The 26,590-nt window shown below is 42.9% G+C and overlaps 1 protein-coding gene across 1 annotated transcript in view; it reads left to right on the top strand.

The window, feature by feature from the left end:
- Positions 1-644: 644 nt before the first annotated feature.
- WIF1 (WNT inhibitory factor 1) overlaps positions 645-26,590 on the top strand; it is a 59,520-nt gene continuing 33,574 nt past the window's right edge. Inside the window, exons 1-2 of the mRNA XM_058189960.1 lie at positions 645-1,108; positions 2,434-2,573. Coding sequence (XP_058045943.1) covers positions 955-1,108; positions 2,434-2,573 — 294 coding nt within the window. The 5' untranslated portion in view covers positions 645-954. The remainder of the gene's footprint in view (positions 1,109-2,433; positions 2,574-26,590) is intronic.

Below are 26,590 nucleotides of genomic sequence, written 5' to 3'. Positions count from 1 at the left end.
CTGGAACAAGTTCCTCTGGCTCTTCGCCACCAGCAGCACTTCCCTCCAGCCTTCGCCAAAAGCCCCGCACCAGGAAGCCAAAGCAGACCCCAAGTTGGAATTTCTGCCCCCCTCTGATCCACACAAAAAGATCCCATAGGGAGAGACTTTCTGCAGCAACACAAACGTTCATTTCAAGTTTCTGTCCCAGGGGCCGTAGTTTAAGGACCCCTGATTTAGTGCAATATAAAAAATGCAAATAATTTTTCTGAGGACCACCAAAATTTTCTTGTGGACCACCAGTTGGTGACCACTACTCTGTAGAACTGTATCAGCAGCTCCTACTGTACACTGTTGTTCTATTTTTACATCCCACTGTTCGTGGCATCATTTTGATTTTAAAAATATGCTTGCGTTTCCACAATGAGAAACAAAGAAAAAAGCTGCACATTATAAATGGTGAAATAAGAATTAGTACAACCGCAATAATAAGAACGTAGAGGAGAAGCACGGTAGGATAAAACTATTGTAAAAATAGAAACCAGTTACCCAGCCCGAGGTCTGTAAATTTCCCCCCTCCTCCCGCCGCGCTTCCTCCACCTCCTCGGTGCTGATAGGCCGCGTTCTCCTCAAACTTCTCCAAGGGCCGCTTCTTGGCAGACCGTCGCTGCTGCCGCCTAGCGGGACTGGCTCGGCGCTTTCCCTCCCTTACTTCTCCGAAACACACGTTCCCTACTCCTAGCCCCGCTCTCACAACCGCTGCGGCTGCCAAAAGGCAAGCCCACCTCCAGCCGCCACAGAACAAGACAACAGCCGCCGCCAGCCCTCCCGCGCCGTGCAGATGTGAGACGCCGCTCTGGACGGAGGAGAAGAGCGAGCGGGAAGTAGCGGCAGGCGTGAAGGCGCTCCCTCGAGAAAGGGCGTCCTTTCTTGCGTCTCCCGTCCCCCCTGAGGAACAGATAAGTCAAGCGCGGCATGGCGCGGCGCGGAATCAGCGCCTTCTGCTCAGCGGCGCTCTGGCTTTGCGGCACCCTATGCCTCGCCAGCCTGCCGCTTTTGCGCGGCGCACAGCGCCAGGAAGACACCCTCTACATGTGGATTGACGCTCACCAAGCCCGCGTGCTGATCGGTAGGTGAGGCTGAGGCTCGGGCAAAGGAGGGCGCGCCAAAGGGGCTCGTCAGGATCTCTTTCCTCCAGTTGCCCGCCGTCTGCGCGCGCCCTCGCTCAGATTTCTCTAATCTGGGTCTGTGTCCGGACATCTATCGCAGCTCCGTTCCTAGTCATCTAGGGCCAGGCTGTTGGGTGGGAAATATGAGATTTGTTCTCAAACGTGGGAAGGGCACTGGGTTTTTACCTTTTCCCATCCTCTCTGGCGCGTGGATTCTCCACAACTTTAACCTTAAGCCTTGGTAGATACAGCGCTGGAGTAGAACTTTGGAATCGATTGCCACTAGATGTGCTTATGGCTGGCAGTTTGGACAACTCGGCAAGAATTTTCATAAAGGATAAGGCTACCAATGACTATTGGTCATGGAGAATGGCTATGCATTGCCTGAAGTATCTTTGGTGTAAGCCCGGGTGGGGATAGCTATTAAGAAAAAAATAACGGAAGGATGCAGACTTACCAAATGAAGGATTAAATCTTTGGTCTGCTGGTTCTTTCCTCCAGCCTCCACATGGAGGGAGGGAGGGAGGGAGGGAGGGAGGGAGACAGACACACACACACACAGACACACACACAGACACACACACACACACACACACACACACACACACACACACACACACACACACACACACGGCAATTATGAAAGAAAATGAAAAGTCCCTTGGGGTATTTGGCTTCCCCCAGACAAAATTCCTGAAAAAGTAGTTAAGGAGACTATTGCAAAGACTGAAAGAGAGTGCCTTCCCCCCCCCACCTTGTAATTCTAGCACTGAACAGAGAAAACTTACTTTCATGTGTTGCATACAGAATGGCAACTGTAAACATGAATAGATTAGCAGTTCTTTTCTACAAGGTTTTGTGGAAGGGTACCGATGTCTTATCAATGTGGTTGCTAAGAGTCAAAAACAACTTGATTAAACATAATCAGTCAAGTGATTTTTATACAGAATTTTTTTAATGTTTAAATTTCTACTCTATGAGTAACCTGGAGGAATGACGTGGAACAACTATTTCCAGACATTGTGGAGTTAAACCCAAAAAACATACTTAAGTAATGCATGATGATGATCCTTTTTTATATGTTATACATTCTTCACCCCCATAAGTGACTGAATAGGCATGTCTCTCAGTACATATGTATTTTTGTCGTAGTTGTGACAGAGTAACTCTCTGGCAGAGCCTGCACATTTTCCTATAAAAACCCTTCAGACTGAATGCTTGCTTTTCATCCCATGTTAGTATTTAATTTGCTGCCTGTTTCAAGTTAATTGGTTTTATTTTACAGGCTTTGAAGAGGATATTCTGATTGTTTCGGAAGAGAAGATGGCCCCATTTACTCATGATTTCAGAAAAGCTCAACAAAGAATGCCAGCTATCCCTGTCAACATTCAGTCTATGAATTTCACCTGGCAAGCAACAGGAAAGGTAGGTAGAAGGTATAGACTGGTATAACTTGGCACTGTTGGGGTGGAGGTGACAAGGAGGGGAGAAGAGAAATATTTTGAACTGAATCAATTTTTATAATAGAAAGTATTTTAGAATTACACCAAAAAGGCAATACAAAATTAAACTTTGAGTTATCTGCCAGATGAAATATGAATCAATCAAGTCTTATGATATGCAGAGGTATAAGTATACTTTCTCTGTATGTGTCTTTCTAATGAAACTCAGTTCCAGACAGAAACAGTAAAGGGCAGTCCCTCAAAATGAATATTTTGAGCCAGGGCCAATACTTAAATACATCTCTTTTAAAGCCTTAAATAAGTGTTTTGAAAGACAAAATATTGTCCAACCTAAGGTCACCATCTTGCTGTTTTAATTTTTGTGGCACAGCCCTGGGGAGTTCTGAGGGCAGCACAAGTAGGATAGGAGGCTGCATGCAACTCTTTCTTAGTCTCTACTTTGGGAGTACCAAGAGTACTCTGGGGCTACTGTTCAAAACTAAGAATAATGCTTGACCTTTAGATGGCATATTGGAGACCACATATTCCTTAGGGAATGGAACCAAAAGAAAAGCTAAATGTGATTGCATTTCATTGACATGTATATTTAATTCAAATGAAATATAGATAATATGACTACTTTAATATTTAACAATCTATCTATTCTATTCTATTCAATATTATCACTTCATTTTATCACTTCAAGAAGGCTGCATCCAAAGTTTTTAAGGACCATATAGGTCCAGCAGCCTGAGATTTTGTATCCATATACAAATATAGGTAAATTAAAATCACTTTTGGGTGAATTTGAGAACTGCCTATGCTAATGCTTTAATTAATTGATTAATTAATTAATTAATTAATTAATTAATTAATTAACATCCCACTTTTGGGATTTGATGGTGAACCTACCTAACACTCCTTCCTCTTCCTATTTTCCCCACACCAATCCTGTGAGATGAGACGGGCTAAGAGGGAGAGACCAGCCCAAAGTCACTGACCTGGTTTTCATGCCTAAAGTGGGTTTAAAACTCACAGTCTCCTGGTTTCTAGCCTGGTGCCTTAAACACTACACCAAACTGGTTCTCCTAGTTAATAGTAAGTATTTGAAGGAGATGATTGATCACTGGTAGACAAACTTTTATGAGACACAGACTTCCAAGGTAGTATCACAACTTACAAGTGTGGCTACTGTGACTCAGTTATGCTATTCCTCTCTTATCCAGTAAATAGATGCAAGCTTTGAAGTTCAAATTTGGCCAAAAACAGAATACCAATTCACTGTTTCAGTGTGCAAAAGGGATGTTTTGTTTTTGAAAAGCTTTTATAGAAAATAATAAATTCCGCAGAAAACTCTATTTACCATATGTTATGCATCTGTGGAAAGAATGGGGAAAAACATAATTTTGTAATGTAGTATATACCATGTAAATGACTGCAGTCCAGAAATGGTTTACAAGCTACCTTGTAATTCATCTTTGCTGAGCAATAAAGCCTTTTTTTCTGGCAAAAGTTTGAGAAATTTGCTGCTGTTTTCTGTCAGCAGCTATAACAGATGGCTGGCACATGACTCCCTTGCTAAATGAAGTGGGATCTCTACAGCATGATACTTTGATCTCTGGTGGCACGTCCATAACACTGAGATGCAAAATACCACAGAAGGGCAGAAGCTAAATATTAAATGTTCAGAGCTTTGCTTTTGATATGTGTATCCTTGGTTTTATTTTCTTTTTAATTTAGTCCATAAGCTTTTTTGCCTTCCATGTTTTTATCTGAAGCATGGAGCTCAAAATATATATCTGATGACAGGGAAACACAGTGAATGTGTTGTCTGGGGTGCCAGGTTATACGCAGTTGCAGTTGCTATACATTGATGACTGCATTAAGCAATCTTAATCAGCTGTTGTAAAAAATGTGGGATATAAACATAAATAGGAAGAATGACTGAATTCTAAATTGCTTTAAATATTAGGAGAAAAAGATGACAACTAGATCCGTGCAAATAAGCTTTTGTTCTACAGTGATACATTGGTATACATTCATTAGGTTTTTTTGTAATGTGGTTTTAACCAAAATCCACTGCCATGCTTTTGTTTAAATGCTACCACACTTAAATGAAGAAATGAGGAGCCTAGACTATGTACAACATAAGTCTCAGGGCTCTAAATAGTCCCTGAATTCCTTCTTGTCCCCAAACCACATCTGATTACTAAGGCTAAAAACTGATGATCCAAACATCCAGCATTGGATGCTTATATTTTTATGTTCTAAAAGGAAGTAGCAGGTGTGCTCTGCAATGGACCTAACACCATTTAAAAAGCAAATGAAATCTACAAATTTCCTCCAGGATCCAAGAAAAAAAAATCCAGGAAATCCAGAACATATCCACTTTGCATCATTATCCTAATCCTACAGACCAACTACAGCCATCAATACTCTAAAAAGGTTATACAGAGCTCAGGCAATCCGAACCTTTCAAGAAGATAATTTTTTAAATATCCATGATTTGTCTATTGTTACACTTCGTCATTTGGTTGTTTTTTATTCTATCCATAACATTGTATTTCTAGGGACACATATAACATAACATAATAACAGAGTTGGAAGGGACCTTGGAGGTCTTCTAGTCCAACCCCCTGCCCAGGCAGGAAACCCTATACCATTTCAGACAAATGGCTATCCAACATTTTCTTAAAAATTTCCAGTGTTGGAGCATTCACAACTTCTGCAGGCAAGTTGTTCCACTTATTGATTGTTCTAACTGTCAGGAAATTTCTCCTTAGTTCTAAGTTGCTTCTCTCCTTGATTAGTTTCCACCCATTGCTTCTTGTCCTGCCTTCAGGTGCTTTGGAGAATAGCTTGACTCCCTCTTCTTTGTGGCAGCCCGTGAGATATTGGAACACTGCTATCATGTCTCCCCTAGTCCTTCTTTTCATTAAACTAGTCATACCCATTTCCTGCAATCGTTCTTCCTATGTTTTAGTCTCCAGTCCCCTAATCATCTTTGTTGCTCTTCTCTGCACTCTTTCTAGAGTCTCAACATCTTTTTTACATCATGGCGACCAAAACTGAATGCAATATTCCAAGTGTGCTTGGAAAAACGCGGGCCACTTTTTCTCTCTACTCACCCTCACTCCCCCTCACAGCCAGCAGCTCCTCCCACTGGTTCTCTGAAGTGAAAATGGAACAACAAGGCAGCCTTTTTCTCTCTACTCCCCCTCACTCCCCCTCAGCACATAGTCAAAACATAGTTAACCACTTTCATATCTTGTAAAAACAAAATAAAATTAGTGTAAAACCACAGCAAAATAGAGGACTTCCCCAATCAACCTATATATTACCTATGTATTGTGATTTTTAAATAACATTTCTGAAAAATGAAAATTAAAATAACCCAGTAAGAAAACATCCAATAATTCAAAAATAATTATAATTATTAAAACAAATCAAATGTTCAATTAAAAAGTTCTATCTTGATGCACTAAATCAGAGAAAAAGAGTTAAAGTTTGTTAATTCCCAAAGCAATCTGTTTAGATTCTAAGAGAAAAGCTTTTCTGCGCTTCTGTGGATGAAGACATTAAAAGTTTCCCTTTTACAGATTTTATCAGATAGCCAGACCCCTAAACCATTTAAGGGGGTTTAAAAATTAAAATCTTGAACTGAACCTGGAAAACAACAGGCAAGCAGTGCATTCCTTAAAATAAGAGTGATGTGATCATGAGACTGTATTCCTATTGGAACATAGCAAATTATTTCATTTTACTCTAACTGGGCTTATTTATGGTTTTCAAAGAGCAAAGATTTCTGCAAAAATTGGATATGGATATAACTAAGGCTTGGGTAAGTGATGATAGGTCATTCTAAAATATTGGTTCACCTAGGAGCTGAATGGCTTTCCAGATTGAACAAAATGGTCTTCTCCAATTTGGTGCAGTCCAAGACTACAGCTACCATATCCAGTCAACATGGGTCCTGGGAGTGATAGAAATATACCACATCTGAAGGCCAGTTTAACAAAGGTTATGATAGACAGAGAGAGCATACGAGGACATGAAAACAGACTTACAAATGGTATTCAAACTATGATGCAACAATTTCCATAAAATGAATGAATGAGCCCCTGAAAAACATTTCAGCGAAAATAGGAGGAAAACAAAGCAAAATTTAAAAAATGAAAACAGCATGATGGCTTACTTTTTTTAATGCTCATGGTATGACATGTGTTTCAACTAATAATTCTTAGGTTTTGTGTTTGCGTGTGCATGCACATGCACATGCCTATGCCTTTGAGTCAGTCGTGATTCCTGGCAACTGCCTGAAGAAGGTCTCTGCAATTTTCTAGGCAAGAATTTGAAAGTGATTTGCCATTTCTTTCTTTCTGGAGCTAAGACAGAATGACTGGCCCAAATTCATCCAGCTGGCTTAGTGCTTAAAGCTTGATTTAGAGTTACCCCCAACTGTGTGTTGATGTCGCCATATAATAGGCTGTGAAGAGTTGATAGCTGCAGAGAGGCCAATGGGCACATCTCCCAAATCCCAACTGTGTATTGTGTGGAGGTGTGGGTCTTGCATAGTGATTGGTTGATGTGGCTTCCTATTCTGTGCTTTGCTGTTTGAGCATCCCCTAGCCAGAATGAACATTTGCAGATGTAAAAATGCAGCAGCTATGCAACTATCTCTGAATGACAAACACATACATTCCCTGATGTGAAATGATGAAAAAGTTTAATCTAAGTTTAAGCAAAACTAATGATTTCTTGGTGTTCTGGAACCTTAACTCTTAATTACTACTCCAGACTGGCTCTCAGGTAAAAGATTATCTACCTATTTATCTGGGAAGATATTCCATTGAAATAAAACGATCTTAAATTTTACAGAGATAGAAGAAGTATCTATCCTTGTGTTCATTGGTATTAATTTAAGATTAAACTACTCTGCATTCAAAATGCTATTAATATCATTATTACTGTTGTCTGTAAATTAAAAAAAGCTCTTTTAAAGAAAACTTGAACATGAATTTGTTTATTTTTAGACAATCTCTTAACGCCTTGCAGAGTTGCTGTAGGTTCATCACATAAGGTTCCTTTACTGAATGAAGTGCCTCATACCAGAGTGTTTATAAATGCTATTACATAAAATTTCATGGATCAATAAATGGCAGCATTCCATTTTTCTACTACAATATTGTATTTGTTATTCCATTTTACTGCCACGGCAGTCGCAAACATTTATATTCTAATAAATATTGAAGAGATTCATTTTAGTTGTGAATGGCATTTAGAACTACATGTTGAAAAGAACTGATCATTGAAATCCATGAACTAAGCGTGTATACACAATTGAAATTCTATATATCTTCCTTTGGAAGAAAGCCAGACTGAATGCAGCAGGACCTCTAAATAGGGATGCACAGCTTTGCACAGCTAGGTTGCAAAAAACCTAGAGCCTTTTTCATGTAAAGATGTTTTGCCACTGAGGTATAGTCTTATGCAGTCTTAAGAATGATTGCAGTAATTCATACAAAGTTCTTTAGAGCATACAGTCATGTACCATTCGCTATAATTTTCTTAATTTGTTCATAAAAGGATCACATAGAAGGCAACAGTGGAATAGGACTTGCATTACTTCTTTCACTCTATATGAATGTAGCTATGGAAAATATAGTATATAAGCCTTCTGAAAAATTGTAGAATTGATCTTGGGGAAGGAAGGAGCAAACTGTTAAACTGGTAGAAGAGATTACATAGTCTCAAAATAAGGGAAAATTTAAGAAAGAAATTCAGATAATTCTGCCTTGATTTTGTTTACTGTAAGATAGCACAGAGAGAAACTTGGACTTCAAGATTCTGCTATCCTACCTTACCACAATAAAAATCATTGCTGGAATCTTTGCCATGCCTATGGTGACCACATGTCCTTTATTATAAAGGACAGTCCTTTATTTTAGAAAGCTGTCTTTTAGATTTATTTAATTTAATTATTTATTTTCTTTTTTCGCTCTTGAATTTTGTTTTATGAAACAATGGTATAAATGTACACAATTAAATATTTTATTCTTAGAAAATATGCTTCTTTTTCAGGTTGTCTTTTATATTTTCTAAGAAAATATGGTTACTATAGCCATAACTGTTTCTTGACCTGGGCTATTCTGAAATGCCAACACTTTACAGCTTTTCACTGTAAACATAGATTTGTTAAAGGTAGTGAAGCAGGGTCAGGCATATCTTTCCCTTATTTTAATATACAATACATGTACTGTATAATTGCTAGGTTACACATACAAGTAGTAATAGACTTACGACTATTCATTTAGTGACCTTTCGAAGTTACAACTGCACTGAAAAAAGTGACTTATGACTGTTTTTTAGACCATTGAAGCATCCCCATGGTCACGTGATTTACATTCAGCTGCTTTGCAAATGGCATATATTTATAACAGTTGTACTTTCCAGAGGTCATGTGAACACCATTTATAACCTTCCCAGCTGGATTCCAACAAGTAAAGTCAATGGATGAAGCCAGCCATATGTAATGAATTTAAATGAGACTTGTAAAAGTTGAACTTTGTCAAATAAAAACATTTTGAAAAAGGTTAAACTGCAAGTTTTCAAAGAGCAAGACAAAGAATGTATTATTTCTATTTGGGATGAAACTAGACATGTCTACAATGAAGGACATGAAGGAGCAATTTGTTAAATAGTGCAGCTAATCCCCCAGTTACGAGCGTTCATTTAGCACATGTTCGAAGTTATGAGATAAGCGTCCCCTAGTGTTTGCCAGCAAGTCCCAAAATTATGAATGTTGTAGCACCATGGCAATTGTTCACCTTTATGAACGACTGCAGAAGTCTGCAACATTCACCATATTCCCCCCGCCCCTGCTCCCAACAATTGCTTCCCTCTCCCATCCTGCCACACCTGACTCACTTACCTTACAAGAGCTGTCTCCTCTCTGCAGTGGTTTCTTTGCTTTTAACGGAGAGGAGAGTTGATGGAAGCTCCTGAGTGCTGTAATATTGCATGAGTTCAGGCATCCATCCTCTTTTGCAGAGACTGGGTGCCTGAACTCTCACAAGATCATGGACCCCAGAAACTTTAATTCTCAGCGCGAAAAGTGTTGAGGTACCTGTCTTCTGCTCCTCCCCACAACTCCTTTCTGCCACCACTGGGGCACTTTGTGCCCAGACAGAGACCTGATGGAGACTGGAAGCTTCATCTGCATGCAAACGGGGTCTTTGAAAATGGAGGGATTTGCTCCGTTTTCAAACGCCTCATAGGCGCCTATGGGGTGTTTCATAATGAAGCAAATCCAGTGGTCACAAAAAGGAGTTGTGGGGAGGAAGAGGAGGAGACAGGTGCCGCAAACACTTTTTGTGCCCAGCAGCTTCCATTGACACTATTCTCTCTCAAAGGGAAAGAAACAGCAGCAGAGAGGAGACAGATCTTTGCATCATGAGTCTGGCACAGCAGGGAGGGGAAAGCATGAAGTATCTTACTGGGTTGGGGAGGCCTTGGAGGCCTGTTCCATCACTAGGCCCCAGGGGTGAAATCCAGCAGGTTCTGACAGGTTCTGGAGAACCCGTAGTGGGAATTTTGAGCAATTCAGAGAACCAGTAGCAGAATTTTTGAGTAGTTAGAGAACCGGCAAATACCACCACTGGCTGGATGGTATTTGGAGGGATGGGAATGGAGATTTTGCAGAATCCTTCCCCTGGAGTGGGGAGGGAATAGGATTTTACAGTATCCTTCCCTTGGAGTGGGGTGGGAATGGAAATTTTGCAGTATCCTTCCCCTGCCACGCCCACCAAGCCACACCATGCCCACCAAGCCACGCCCACAGAACCGGTAGTAAAAAAAAATGGATTTCACCACTGCTAAGTCTTCCATAGCCTTCCCCACCCTGAGATACCTCATGTGCACTTGACAAACCATGCATTCACCCATGCATTAAATTATCTAATGCATGGGCGAAAGCAAGGAGTGATATTGTTCAAGGTATGAGATACACTCCCACGAATCCTCGAGGTATGGATGGAATGGGCAGGTTCCATTACATTTGTAACTCAAGGACTACATGTATTCAAGGTTATATAATACACAGATATTTGAAGTGGAAGAGATTGAAGAGTATTTGAATATAATATACTTACGAATATACTACTACTTACAAAATATACAGATTCCAACAACAGGAAGTTTTTAATAAACTCATACCAGAAGATGAAACCATAAAAAATGGAACTGAGCAAAGCTCCAAAAACATCTCTGAAATATACTCCAAGACTTTTTAAGACATTTTGGTGAAACCACTAACTCAGGTAATAAATGAGATTCTGCACATGTCCAATATGGATGCCTGACGATGTCTCGGAGCGGGCTTGGCCGAGATGTCCCAATCACAGTAGCGGCTGCGGGTGACCTAGTCGACGTGGTTTGACTGGCCGGATGGGCGAACTGCTCAGCAACCGCGTGAGGGGTTTTTCACCCTCGTGGAGTCTGCGGTTGCTGAGTGCCGGGCCAGGAGCCGAGACGGCGGAACGGGCGACAAAATGGCGGCGGTTGGATGGGGCAGGGCGGTGAAGCTCCGGCCTATCTTCCGGCCTATTTTCCGCCCCTTTCCCAGACAGCGTTTTCTTCGGCCTATTTCCAGTGTTTTCCTGGCCCGCTTTTCGATCTTTTGTGGCGACGGTGCCGACGGTTACAGGAGCCCCGGCTTAGCTTTGATCTAAGCAACGGAAGCCCTGGCTTAGCTCTGATCCGAAGAGGAGCCCCGGCTAAGCAACAGAATGTAAGAACCCCGTTGAGGTCCCCACGGGTCCCCGCAGGGCAGAGGTCAATGTGGGGGGTGGGGGTGGCCGCAGCCGCGGCCATGGAGGCGAAGACGTCTTGTTGGGGTTGTGGATGATGCCTGAGCTATCCGTGGCAGTGATCGTAGCAGGCTCTCCCCATCTTTTTCCCTCTCTCTTTGGAACTCTATCTGGACCTGTTGGGCTATTATGGGCCGGCTATTTCTGCCTCGGTGGTCTGCGTGTGTGATTGTGTTCAATGATGGCGTTCAATGCATGGGAATCCTCCCCCCCCCCGGACTCTGGAGCTTGGATGGGGGTTTGGACTTTGGAGTTTGGACTCCCCCCTAGACTCTGGAGCTTGGATGGGGGCTTTAGGTAGTCGTGACTGCTATTCCAGGCTTGCCATAAGATCTGGCAAGAGCTTTGTGACAGCGTCTGTTTGCTGTTCGGGATTGGCCTCACTGTGCCTAATCTATGTTAAGACCTGCCAACCCTGGTTATTCCCCCCCCCCCGCACTCCCTGTTGGTGGGGAGTGGGGTGTTTCTTGAGGGGAATAGACTGGCAGCTGCATCATGTTTAACATCTTTCATGAGGATGACATGAGAGAACCTCCATCTTGTCTTCACCAGCCTGTTTTATCATCTTACCATCTGTGGACTCCACGTTATAGGCCCCTAAAAATGACTGCTATACCATCATTCTTTGGTCTGAGATGAACTCTTTTTATGCCAGATTGTCCCAACACGAGATATGAGATACTCTTCGTTGGAACTCCGTCGTCTGCGAGGTTCCCCCGCCTCGCAGAAATGGCCCTCTACGTTACTGGGGGCCTATCTCAATGATGGGTTTTGGGACCCAGAGAGATGACATGCGGCACGAAAGAACCTTTGGGGTTTTTTAGATAGATTTTTAAGGGGAGGGAGGGTGAAGTCGGGTGATGGTGGAAACCTGTCGGGGAGGGAGCCAGTCCTCGCAAATGCTCGTGGCGAGATCTTATCGGGTTCCAGAGGGATGTTCCATCAGCACAGTAAGTGGGAGGGGCAGATATGGCGGAAGTGAGGGGCCGTATCATGTTCAGGGGGCGCGCACTCGCTGTTTAAGAGCAATTGCGCGCTCCGGCCCCTCAGACTTTTCCCGTTCCCCATGAGGCCGGTATCCTCAGGGCTTGGACCTTCAGCTGATGTTGTGTAATGCATGGTCCATGGTTAATAAAGCCCCCCTAATTCGAGATCTTATATAGGGGGAGGCCGCGGACCTTATGGGCATTACGGAGACCTGGCTGGGCACGGAGGGGGGGGGTGCCCCTTGTCGAAATGTGCCCGCTGGGTTTCCGAGCATTCCATCAGCCGAGGGCCCAAGGTAGGGGTGGGTGGTGGTGGTTGTTATTAAGAAGAGTCTAGAACCGAGGGAGACCACTGTTACACAGATTGCCGGTTGTGAATCCCTTTTTGTAAAGTGGGGTCATAGGGGTCAGTTGGGCTTGTTGATCACGTACCTGGCTCATTGCTGCGTGACAACAGCCCTGCCCGAGCTGCTGGAGATGCTTGCCGGGGTGGTGGTTGAGACCCCCAGATTTATGGTCATGGGGGACTTTAACTTGCCATCGACCAGTGTGTCAGCAGCAGCAGCTCGGGAGTTCATGGCCTCCATGACGGCCTTGGACCTGACACAATGAGTCGATGGCCCTACTCACATTGGAGGAAGCACACTGGATTTGATTTTCATCTCTGGGCAGTGGTTAAATGATCTGGATTTAGGAGATTTAGTTACCGAGCCTCTGTCACGGTCAGATCATTCTCTCCTCCGTCTGGACTTTCGGACCGCCACTCAACACCGCAGGGAGACGGGACCAATACGTTGGTTCCGTCCCAGGCGCCTGATGGACCCGGAGAGATTCCTGATGAAGCTTGGGCCGTTACCTGAGGTCTGGCCCACGGCACGGCTGAAGAACTAGTTGCGGCTTGGGAACTGGCCGCGGCTGGGGCTCTAGACCGTGTCGTGCCTTTGCGGCCTCTGACCCGGCGCAGGTCTCAACCAGCTCCTTGGTTTTCCGAGGAGCTGAGGGAAATGAAACACCGGACAGTTCTTGGAGATCCAGCCGTTCGGAGGCTGACCAGACACTAGATAGGTCATATAGTAGGACCTACCTAGTGGCATTGAGGGAAGCGAGACGTCTCCACGTCTCTGCCCTCATTGCATCGGCAGATAACCACCCGGCCGCCCTGTTTCGGGTGACCCGCTCTCTCCTTCAACAGGAGGTGCGGGATGACCCATTACAGGGACGTGCCGAGGAGTTTAGTGGTTATCTATACGATAAAATCATTCAGCTTCGGGAGGGGCTGGATCAAAATTGGGTAGATCCAGGTGAGAGGTCGGAGACGCATCTTGTTGAGACTGTTTGGGATGAATTTGATCCTGTGGCTCCTGAGGGCATGGACAGGTTGTTGGGGAGGTTGAATGCCACCACATGTTTACTGGACCCGTGCCCCTCCTGGCTGGTACTGGCCACGCAGGAGGTGACACGAGGCTGGCTCCAGGGGATTACTAATGCTTCTTTGTTGGAAGGGTTTTTCCTACTGCCTTGAAAGAGGCGGTGGTGAGACCCCTCCTCAAGAAGCCTTCCCTGGACACAGCTGTTTTAGGAAATTATCGTCCAGTCTCCAACCTTCGCTTTGTGGCGAAGGTTGTAGAGAGTGTGGTGGCACGTCAATTACCCCAATACCTGGAGGAAACTGTCTATCTAGACTCGTTCCAGTCCGGCTTTCGGCCCGGATACAATATGGAGACGGCTTTGGTCGCGTTGATGGATGATCTCTGGAGGGCCAGGGATAGGGGTCACTCCTCCGCCCATGTCCTATTAGACCTCTCAGCGGCTTTTGATACCATCGACCATGGTATCCTGCTGCACCGGCTGGGGAGTTTGGGAGTGGGAGGCACCGTTTATCGGTGGTTCTCCTCCTATCTCTCTGACCGTGCAGACGGTGTTGGCAGGGGGGCAGAGATCGACCCCGAGGCGCCTCACTTGTGGGGTGCCGCAGGGGTCGATTCTCTCGCCTCTCCTGTTCATGAAGCCTACATGAAGCCGCTGGGCGAGATCATCAGTGGTTTTGGGGTGAGATACCAACTGTATGCTGATGATACGCAGCTGTACTTTTCCACCCCAGGCCACCCCAACGAAGCCGTCAAAGTACTGTCCTGGTGTCTGGAAGCCGTATGGGTCTGGATGGGGAGAAACAGGCTCAAGTTCAATCCCTCCAAGACGGAGTGGCTGTGGATGCCGGCACCCCGGTACAGTCAGCTGCGGCTGCGGCTGACTGTTGGGGGCGAGTCATTGGCCCCGGTGGAAAGGGTGCGCAACTTGGGCGTTCTCCTGGATGGGCGGTTGTCTTTGGAAGATCATGTGACGACCGTCTCCAGGAGAGCTTTTCATCAGGTTCACCTGATCCGCCAGTTGCGCCCCTTCCTCGACCGGGATGCCCTATGCACGGTCACTCATGCTCTGGTTACCTCTCGCTTGGACTACTGCAATGCTCTCTACATGGGGCTTCCTTTGAAGAGCACCCGGAGGCTCCAGCTGGTTCAGAATGCAGCTGCGCGGGTGATAGAGGGAGCCGCTCGCGGCTCCCATGTAACACCACTCCTGCGCAGGCTGCACTGGCTACCTGTGGTCTTTTGGGTGCACTTCAAGGTGCTAGTTACTACCTTTAAAGCGCTCCATGGCTTAGGGCCGGGTTATCTACGCGACCGCCTACTGCTACATCAATAATTTTCTTTGTCATATAAAAAAATCCTTTTCATCTCTCTAATCTCTAAGGAAATAAACAACCCAACTTATCCTGAGTCCAAAATTTTGTAATTTTGTAATTACAAAAAAGAAATATTGTTTAATTATATTAATTCATCCTGACTAGACTGAATTTATCCCAAAGAGATACATAAGGGACAACATCAGAAATTTATTGAATGTTGTTTAACAAGCAGATGATTATGGTCTTTTTTGGTGCAGAGAAAGCTTTTGATAGTTTGGATTGGACTTTCATACGTATGATTTGAACAATGTTAAAGAGGCTTTAACTTTTTCACATGGATACTGTAAGAGATGAGTAGGCTGAGCCCAAACATGGGATAAAACACGTCATCACTTTGGAGTTACTGCATTCCCACAAAAGACCCAAGTCCAGCTTCCATGAATTCCATTGACCCTCGTCTAACACCAATTTGACTTGACTGTTAGTAGGTCAGTTTTTTGTCCGTAGGTTGCATGTGGTAAACATTTAGTGCTTCATATTTAATTCCTGTTGTTGGTTACTTATGCCTGACAGATACAGAACATTTATAAAATTCAACCCTGAGCTAATATCTTCTATTTATAAAAAAATATGAAACAAAGGTAAATAGTACATGTCACAAAAACATACCATACTGAAGGGGACAAGAAAAGACTAGTATGCTCCCTTTATTCTTACTTATTCTTATTAGCATGTGAGTCAGTGGTAAAGAAAATATGTCAAGACAGTAAAAACTTGGGAATTAAATTAACAAATTACTCAGATAAATTACTCCTTAGAATTGATAAGGGACTACATACTGTAGCATGGTCCAGGGCCAGAATATCAGATCAATAAGGATAAAACTCCGATGTTGACAAACTAAACTGAAGAGAAAAAGCAATCTCTGTTCTAAATAACAGGATTTATTATCACTACAAAAAAAGATTAAATACCTGGGAATTTACTGGATAGAAAACAATAAAGACTAAAGATGAAATATAAAGGAAAAGAAAAATTAAAAATATTTAACTTTTAAAGATAATCATAGATTTGGAAAAATATAATGGCAGATATTTCAAGGTGGAGAAAATTACAATAGTCTTGGCTAAGAAAATTGCAGCTGTTAAAGTAACATTTGCCAAGGCTGAAATTTGTCTTCCACATTATCCCAGTGAAAATTGAAAACAAGTAACAAATTTTATATGGTCTAATTAAAGACTGAGGGTTAAATCAGTCTTTTGAATCACAGGATCAATTTGAATCACAGGATTCAAATAATGAATTTGGAAGCCTTGAACGTTCCGTTGTATGTTAGATGTATAGCTATCTAACCTGTATTATATTTGATCTATAGGTCACCTTCAAAGAGGGAGTAAGACTTAAAGATGGCTTTCACAAATATATTTGGACAGATTTTTTTTATTTGCTTGTTCATTTAATTTCTATGTCATCCATCTTCCCTACATCTTGAGTGGCTAACAAATTATCAAAATAGGTGAAAAATAATTAAAAAAATCAAAAAATCAAAACCAACCAACATAAAAATATTATTAAAAACAGTGCTAAAACTACACCTACAAGACCCAGGATGGGACAGGAATAAGATCTTCTACCCTGTCAGCCACCTCCAGCAGGAAGTGCCCCCTCAGGACCCTAGGCCAATGCCCAAAACCAGGTTTGGATACCCTTCCAGAAGGCCAAAAGGGAGGGGGGAGTTCTCACCTCTAATGGAAGAAGTTCCACAGGGATGAGGTCATAGCAGAAAAGGCTCTTCTCCTTGATCACTGCTTCAGTTTCTTAGCAGATGAGATCTATGGCAGCCTCTTCCATCGGCATGAATGGGACAGGAGAATTCCATTGAGGAGAGATGGTTCCTCAGACATGCTTTAAAGGTAAATGACCAATACCCTGAATTGGATCTGGACCCAAAATGGCAAAATGGCTCACACAGGAATAGTATTATATATGCAACCCTACGAGATTCCAAGACTGCTTGCTGCAATATTCTGCACCAGAAGCTGCAGCTTCTGAATACTCTTCAAGGGTAGCCTCATGTAGAGCCTGTTGCAGTAATCAACTCGAAAGATGACTAGGGCATGAGTGACGATATACAAAATGTGCAAAATGTGTGCATAAACATAAATGGCTTATACAGCATTAAAGTATGGAACACTTATAATCAGGAAAAAATAATTTGAAAAAGTGCTCTTGAAATTTAATAAATGTTTTAGCAAACAAATTCCAAGGAATCAATAGTAATTTGTATCAAAAGTAATATAATAATGGTATCTAGTGTAATCAGTATTAATATATATGACCACAATTGAGCTCAAAATTTCCCTTGCTAAGTAAAGTGGTTAAGTGAATTTTGCCCCATTTTACGACCTTTTTTGACCTTTTTGCCACAGTTGTTAAGTGAATCACTGGAATTGTTAAGTGAATTGTGTGGTCATTGAATGAAGCTGGCTTCATCCATTGACTTTACTTGTTGGAATCCAGCTGGGAAGGTTATAAATGGTGTTCACGTGACCTCTGGAAAGTACAACTGTTATGAATATATGCCATTTGCAAAGCAGCTGAATATAAATTACACGACCATAGGGATGCTTCAATGGTCTAAAAAACAGTCATAAATCACTTTTTTCAGTACAGTTGTAACTTCAAAAGGTCACTAAATGAACAGTCGTAAGTCTATTACTACTTGTATGTGTAACCTAGCAATTGTTCAGTACATGCATTGAAGTGTGTAGTGTGCATGCGTGCACTGGCTAGCTAGTCTTCAGGTTTTCAGCACTCTGACGCATGCAAAGACCAGTTAGCCGGAGTGCATGTCCATGCCAGAACCCCAAAGACCAGCTGGCCTTCAGGCTTCTGGTGCTCCAGTGCGTGCACACACACACACACGCACACGCACAGGTTCTGGTTTGGGCACTCGGTGCTTTAAAGAAAACGTGAAGAGTGAACTTTCTCTAGCATTGCTTCTTTTGTCTTAAAATATGTGAATGCAACAAGGATATCATGTAGCAATTTTCTTCTTTGTGTTATCTATGAATTCATTGTATAAATTTCTTGAATTTCCGAAGTTTCATCCATATCCAAATGAAAAAAGTTTTAAGTAACTTTTCCATTTCTGTTTCTGAATATTTCCCCCCCAAATCTTCAGGCATATCCCTGAATTTCAAGTTATCTTTTATGAAGTTCTGTTTTAGCTATTTTTTATTTAGCTTCCAACTTCTTTTAACTACTGTATATCTTTAGAATTCTCTGAACTGAACAATTACTAGTATCTTGTATGCAAATGCCACAATCTCCATCATTCGCTTGGCGCCTTGCTGGGTTCCTGCCTCAAAGGGGAAGGGAGGGGGAGGCATTTGGGGCAATCTACATCTGTGTATCTAATGGTGGGCAATGGGGACAGGGAAGTAACAACAGAAGAAGACCAGATCACCAAACCAGCTTGTACCAGGATCTTCAAGGCTGTCCTGAGAATGGAATATAAAACATCATTTTGAGTTTCTCAAAACATCATACTGGCATCACGTTGGCTGGCTGGGGGTCTGGTCATGTGGGGAGGGATTGGGAGTTGGAATAGTTTTGTATTTTGCATGGGAATACCAGATTCTGCCTGACTTTGCTGCAATCAGTTTCTTTCAGTAAAAGTTCCTTTGCTTTAACTAAATGGAGTCATGAGTTTTACTATCAGGGATGAAATGCTTCCGGTTCGGACCGGCTCACACGATCCGGTAGCGATGGCGGCTGCTGGTTTGGAGGACCGGTAGCAAAAATCCCTGGCCCCGCCCCCCCTGCCTCTGCTGAGCGGCACCATCAGCAGAGGGGTTTTTTTTTTACTTTTAAAAGCAGGTTTTTCTTCAGCCGAAACATGCCTTTAAAAGTAAAAAAAGCCTTTGAGGATGTCGCCCCTCAGCTGAGATCGGCAGAGCCTTTAAACTTTAAAAAAAATTTTTTTTAAAGGCTCCTCTGCCGATCTCACCTGAGTTCCTCATCAGCAGAACCTTAAAAAACATGTTTTCTGCAGAAAACATGTAGAAAACCTCCTTTTAAGAGATTTTAAGGCACTTACCTGATTACTGATCCAACGCATGGCTTTTTTCCCAGCCCTAAAGCCCCAGTTTCACTTACAGCACAAGACAGAATCAGTTGCTTAGCTAATCTATTTCATCACTGAGCAACTATTGCTGGCTGGCTTTGCTGGCTGAGGAACTCTGGGAATTGAAGTCCACAAACCTTAAAAAATAAAATAATAAAATAAAATATTTGTGCAGCTTTCTGAGATTTGGTGTGTTTCTGTAGTGTTTCACTGTAACTACACAAATACACAAAATCTCAGAAAGCTGTATGTGGTATTGTGTGTGTGTGTGTGTGTGTGTGAGTTGTGTTGTGTGAAAATTGGTTTTTGAGCTTTTTGTGGCTGTGAAGTGGGAAGTGCGGCTGCTTTTACATTGTGTGTGAGTCAGTTGTGTTGTGTTGTGTGTGTGTAAAGTGTGAAAGTTGGTTTTTGGTACCTCTTATTGTTTTTTATACTTTGTTTATTATTTTTATTATTTATTGTTATTGGCCACGCCCACCCAGTCATCTGACCACCAAGCCACGCCCACCAATTAAGCCACGCCCACATAACCGGCAGGGAAAATTTTTAGATTTCACCCCTGCTTACTATCCTGAGAGAGCAGATTGGGGCAGGTCTGACATTAGGCAAAATCTGTAATTTTGGTCAACCTGGAGAAGGTTTTACCTTTACCATGGGGACCGTGCATGGGGACCGTCAACTCAAGGGACTGAACAAGAAGGAATTGAAGTCTGGGGAGAGGCATCTACGAGATTACCTCTGGGAGGACTGGATATATACAAGTGGCTGGGATAAGATGACCTGTCAAGATCCTGATGGTCCCTAGGGGTCAGAAGAAAAGAAAAGTGGGAAAAGAAACCTGAAGGGGTGACATTCACCCATGGTGGCAGAACCAGCTGCAGAAAGCTAGCTGAGCTGGAAGGGCTGAAGGCAGAAAGTGATGAATGTGGAGAGAACGACTGGGCAGACTGGATGATGGAACAAGCTATAAAGTTCATGTGAGGGCCTTTGAGAACCTCAAAGTGCGCAAAATCCTGGCTCAGCTAGGGCAACCTGATGTGCACCTAATGCAATGGAACATTCATCCCCATTGCAGCAGCCACCACCCCAGCACCAGAGATGACTGCCCAGCAGAGAGCACTTGTGGGACCAGCCTCGGGGTGGGTGGGTGGGAGGAAAGCCCACAAGACACTTGCCTTGGGTGTAAAGTCTAATGGAGACCCCCAACATCTGGGATTCTTCCTGGTCCAGGTCTGGACCTATACGATTGAGTATGGCTTAGAAATATGCACCGAAGAGGTCAAGGTGAGGTTCGTTACCATGGTCCTGAAGAGGCCAGCTGGCCAGTGAATGGCGATTCTTCACAATGACAATTCACTGGAGCTGAAAAGTCTCAACCACTTCATGGCCATCCTCCACAAGCGGTTCAAAGATCCCCTGGCTGATTGCAAAACCATCTTGCAAGGCCACCCAGCAAAAAAACCAATCCCTGGGCCCACAAAGGAACCCACTAAGCCACCGTCATGGACCCAGGAAACAGCCCTGGATGGAGTACAAGTCATAGAGTTCTCCCCATCCCCAGGAGGGGCAGTGGAATGCCAACAAGCCAGCAGAGGGCTCTGGGGGAACCAAGACCAATTCTGATGATGACCTCCTGGTAAGTGGCCCCATCACTCCAGTGACCATCCCAATAGAACTAATGGTCCAATCCTTGGGACTCAAAGCAAGCTTGCCAGCCCTGCTGGACTCAGGTTGCACCAGATGCCTGGTCAATAGTTGAGAAGCCCTAGTTGAGAAGCTAGGTATGTGCCCTTGGGATGTAGCCTAGTTAAGAAGCTAGGGATCAGATTCAAGCAGCTTGGGGTGCCAATGGCCTTCTTCCAGCTGAATGGCTCCATAGCAGGGGGATCTCAGCAACATATATCACCGTGGAGTCGTGGATGGGGGCACATACCGAGACTCTGAGCTTTATAGTGGCCCTTGGCATGGAGAGACTGGTACTAGGGCTAGTGTGGTTGCTGAAATAGAACTACATGAACTGGAAGAGGGGGCTGTTAAAAATATGATGGGCAACCCCAGGGAAAAATCAGAGGAGGGACCAGGGGATCCAGGACCCCTGACAGGAGATGGGAGCTGCATCCTAGGAACAGAAGGAGGCAAACCCACTAATCCCCAAAGAGTGCCAAGATCTATGTGATGTATTTAGCAAAAAGGGGTTGGATGCACACCTACCTCACTGGCCCACTGACTGTTCCATAGATGTACTAACAGGGCCCAAATTACCAAAATTCAAACTATACACAATGACCCCTAAGGAACTAGATGAGTTACAGATCTTCATTGACAAAAATTTAGAACAAGGGAACTAATCCAACCCCAGGTAGCTGCCCTGGTTCTGTTCCGAGAAAAGAAAGATGGGTCCTTTCATCTATGTGTGGCCTATAGAGGGTGAAACGCTATCTGCAGAGAAAATATTTATCCCCTGCCCCTAATGAAAGACATGCTGGGCCATCTGGCAAAGGGGAAAACCTTCACAAAGCTAGACCTGCAAGAAGCATATTACTGAGTAGGATCAAAGAGGGAGATGAGTGAAAGACAGCATTCTACTGCCCCTTAGGATTTTCCAATTTAGAGTCCTCCTGTTTGGACTGCAAAGAGCCCCTTCAGCCTTCATGCAACAGATAAATGAAGCGTTGCATGAACATTTATATAAAGAGGTATTAGTATATTTAGATGACATTTTAATCTATACCGAAACTATGGTGGAGCATGTCAGGCTGGTGCGGGCAATACTAAAGAAATTCCGTGCTGCCCAACTATATCCTAAACTTTCTAAATGTGAGTTCCATTAAAGCAAAATTGACTACTTAGGTTATTACATATCCCACAAAGGGATAGAAATTGACCCAGAGAAAGTCTGTGTGGTACTGGACTAGGCTCCACCCCACACTAGGAAACAACTGCAGAACTTTTGGGGATTTACAGACTTCTATTGGCAATTCTTCCCCTTGTTCGCACAAATTGCCCTCCCCATCATGAACTTTCCATTTGGGAAAAAAGAGGTATATGCAGTGCAGTGCGCATTGCTTACATGGAGATATATCCTGGAGGGGGCCAAGGCTCTTTTCAAGGTTTGGACAGAGCACAAAAATCTAGAGACCCTAACCCCTCCCCCAAAAGCTGTGGCCCTGATGGGCGCAATACTTTAATCACTTCAATTTCACTCTGAAATACCTCCTGAAAAACCTCCTAGCTGACAAACTGTCTAGAATGACTCAGTATAATAGCTCTAAGTGAGGAATAATCAGACCAATCATCCCTTCCCACCAACTAGCGGCACCAGTAACCACCAAGGCACAAACGAAAGCAAAAGCAGAATGCATTGAAGCTATCTTAAAAGGGGCCCAGGAGGGAGATGAATTGTTTCAGAAACATAAGAATGAATGCACCATGAAAGATGGTTTGGCATGGGTGGGAGTTAAACTGTACATCCCGAAAAGTCAAAGACTGTTAATTCTAGAGAAAAGCCAAGATTCTAAAATTGTGGGACATTTCGGGTTCGTAAAAACACTCCATTTGGGCAAACAACAGTTTTGATGGCCATCGCTGAAAAAGGACATTGAAGGGTATGTAGCAAGCTGCCCAGAATGTGTCTCAGCCAAACGACAGCAAGGGAAAACACCAGGGCTCCTTCAAACAGTAGCAGAGCCTAGCACTCCATGGAAAGAAATCTCCATGGACTTTATTGTAGAACTTCCTGAGAGCTCAGGAAATATGGTGATCTGGGTTGTAACGGTCCTGTTCTCCAAACAAGTACATTTCATACCCTGCCAAAATATCCCATGCACCTGTGCATTGGCTAAACTTTTCATTCAGCATGTCTATAGATTGCATGGAGCTCCACAAGGAATAATCTCCAATCACATAGTGCAATTCACCACAAAGTTTTGGCAGGAGTTTCGGGGACCTTGGAGGACCTCCCAGGGCTAAGCTCCATTCATCACCCTTAAACTAATGAGGGGTGTGAATGGACAGTAGGTTCTAGAGCAGTACGTTAGGTGTTATATAAAGTGCCAGCAAGACACCTGGATGGAGCTCGTCCCATTTGTTGAAGTAGTGTATAATAATTCCGTCCATAGCAGCACAGGCTTCACCCCATTCAAAGTGGCCATGGGCCAAGACTTTGCCTCAATACCTGAATTACCCATGGCAACCCCCTCTTTCACCTCTCTCAGACTGGGTGACCCAATTATAGAACATCTGGACAGTGGCTAGAAAATCGCTGGAAGAGGCAAAGGATACCTATAAAAAGCAGGCAGACAAAAATGCATGAAGCCTAAGGCCTTTAATGTAGGGGATCTGATGTATTTATCTACCAAGTACTTGCAATTCAGGCAACCCTCGAAAAAACTGGGATCTTTTCCAATTAAACACCTGATTAACGCAGTCACATTAGATCTTGAACTCCCCAAATTTTTTGTTTGTTTGTTTACATTTATACCCCACCCTTCTCCGAAGACTCAGGGCGGCTTACAGTGTATAAGGCAATAGTCTCATTCTATTTGTATATTTTTTTACAAAGTCAACTTATTGCCCCCCCAACAATCTGGGTCCTCATTTTACCTACCTTATAAAGGGTGGAAGGCTGAGTCAACCTTGGGCCGGGCTCGAACCTGCAGTAATTGCAGGCTCTGTGTTTTTAATAACAGGCTTCTCTATTGCCTGAGCTATCCTGGCCCTCACCGGGATCACTCAGATGCATCCACCCAATCATTCACTGAAGTCTGCTAAAACCTGACATGCTCTCCCCCTGGGCCCGATGTGACCACCTCCTGCTGAGCCATTTATGATTGAAGGGAAGCAACATTTTGAAGTCAAAGACACTCTGGATTCCCGCAAGCACTGTGGGAAGATCCAGTACCTGTGGGATGGAAAGACTTTCACTCTTTTGAAATGGAGTGGGTGGATCTCAAACATGTTAAAGCCACCAAACTCCTTAAATGCTTCTACAATCAATACGCTGACAAACCAAAATGATCTAACCCTACTTTTCCTTGTTTTCTTTCTCTCTCTCTCTCTTCTTTTGCAGGACTAACATACTTGTCAAGGGGGGCAGCATGTCAGGATCTCCATCGTCAGCATGGCACCTTGCTAGGATCCTGCCATCAAAGGGGAAGGGAGGGGGGACATTTGGGGCAATTCACACCTCTGTAACTAATGATGGGAAATGGGAGGGGGAATTGACAACGGAAGAAGACCACATCACCAAATTAGCTTGTACCAGGCACTTCAAGGCTGTTTGCCCTGAGAATAGAATGTTATCAGTTTCACATCTCAGAGTTTCTCAAAACATCATACTGAAATCACATTGGCTGGCTGGGGGACTGGTCATGAGAGGAGGGGTTGGGAGTTGGAAAGGATAGCTTTGTATTTTGCATGGAAACACCAGATTCTGCCTGACTCTGCTGCAATAAGTTTCTTTCAGTAAAAGTTCCTTTTCTTCATCTAAATGGAGTCATGAGTCTTATTTTCCTGAAAGAGCAGACAGGGCAGATCTGGTAGCAAATCTTTAATTGCTTTTTCATGGTGTTCTAATGCAACTTAATCTGTCATATTTGTCCTTAAAGTTAGCCTTAAAAGAATCAGACTTAACTCCCAAAGCTTAAAGTTTCTGTCCAATTCATTATTGATATTATTTTCCACTGAATACAATTCACCTGTGAGAATATCTTTAACTGAAGAATTAGTTGATTACTGATTATTGGAATTCTCTCCAATTTATCACAATCAACTGCTGCTGCTGTTATTTTAGGGATGGTCTTCTCAGATTTGTCTTGTTTCTTTATAGAACAAAAATGTGTGTAATTTTCCACACATATTTATTTTTTATTTTTATTTTTGATAGATTAAAAATGATTTTACCCTCAAAATTTCCTCTTATCTGAATAGTCCAGAAAAAAGCACATAGTTAAAAGATATTAGATGAAAAAACAGCTACTGGTAACTAGATATCATAATAGAAAATGTCCAAATAATACAACATGAGAGTTAAGAAACATATAGCAATAGCATTTAGATTTATATAACGCTTCATAGTGCCTTTGCAGCTCTCTAAGCTGTTTACAGAGTCAGGATGACAATCTGGGTCCTCCTATATAGAAATGCTTTAAAGAAAAACAGACATTAAAGCTACATCCTACTCATATATATTAAACTCATAATATTCTGTTATTCTTTATACTACAATTCCAAAGTTTTCTTCAGTCTAAATGGCTTAATATTTATTTAAAAGTTGAAAAGCTTGATTAGACATTCCTTATGTTGGAGCTCCCTCCTGTGGTTACAGAAAATAAAAATTCCATAAAGATAAGAAAAGCCTAAAAATGTGACACTTAGTATTTTTGTTGCTGTTAGTTGCAAAGTCATGTCCGACCCATTGAGAATTGAGGCCTTTGAACTATGGTGCTGGAGAAGACTCCTGCGAGTCCCTTGGACTGCAAGGCGATCAAACCAGTCAGTCCTAAAGGAGATCAACTGTGACTGCTCTTTAGAAGGCCGGATCCTGAAGAGGAAACTCAAATACTTTGGCCACCTAATGAGAAGGAAGGACTCACTGGAGAATAGAATAGAATAGAATTTTTTATTGGCCAAGTGTGATTGGACACACAAGGAATTTGTCTTGGTGCATACGCTCTCAGTGTACATAAAAGAAAAGATACCTTCATCAGGGTACAACACTTACAACACTTAATGATAGTCATAGGGTACAAATTTAACACTTAATGATACAACACTTAATGATAGTCATAGGCTACAATTAAGCAATCAGGAAACAATATCAGTATAAATTATAAGGATACAAGCAACAAAGTTACAGTCATAAGTGGAAGGAGATGGGTGGTGGAACGATGAGAAGATTAATAGTAGTGCAGATTTAGTAAATTGACAGTGTTGAGGGAATTATTTGTTTAGCAGAGTGGTGGCGTTCGGGAAATAGAGGGAGATAGAGAATAGAATAGAATAGAATAGAATAGAATAGAATAGAATAGAATAGAATAGAATAGAATAGAATAGAATAGAATTTTTTATTGGCCAAGTGTGATTGGACACACAAGGAATTTGTCTTGGTGCATATGCTCTCAGTGTACATAAAAGAAAAGATACCTTCATCAAGGTACAACATTTCCAACACAAATGATGGTCAATATATCAATATAAATCATAAGGATTGCCAGCAACAAAATTACAGTCATATAGTCATAAGTGGAAAGAGATTGGTGATGGGAACGATAAGAAGATTAATAGTAGTGCAGATTTAGTAAATAGTTTGACAGTGTTGAGGGAATTATTTGT

The sequence above is a fragment of the Ahaetulla prasina genome, chromosome 7 (genome assembly GCF_028640845.1).
Source record: "Ahaetulla prasina isolate Xishuangbanna chromosome 7, ASM2864084v1, whole genome shotgun sequence".
In the NCBI taxonomy this organism is placed as follows: Eukaryota; Metazoa; Chordata; class Lepidosauria; order Squamata; family Colubridae; genus Ahaetulla; species Ahaetulla prasina.
Note: the sequence above shows the minus strand (reverse complement) of the source record. Positions and strands in the feature narration are given on the sequence as shown.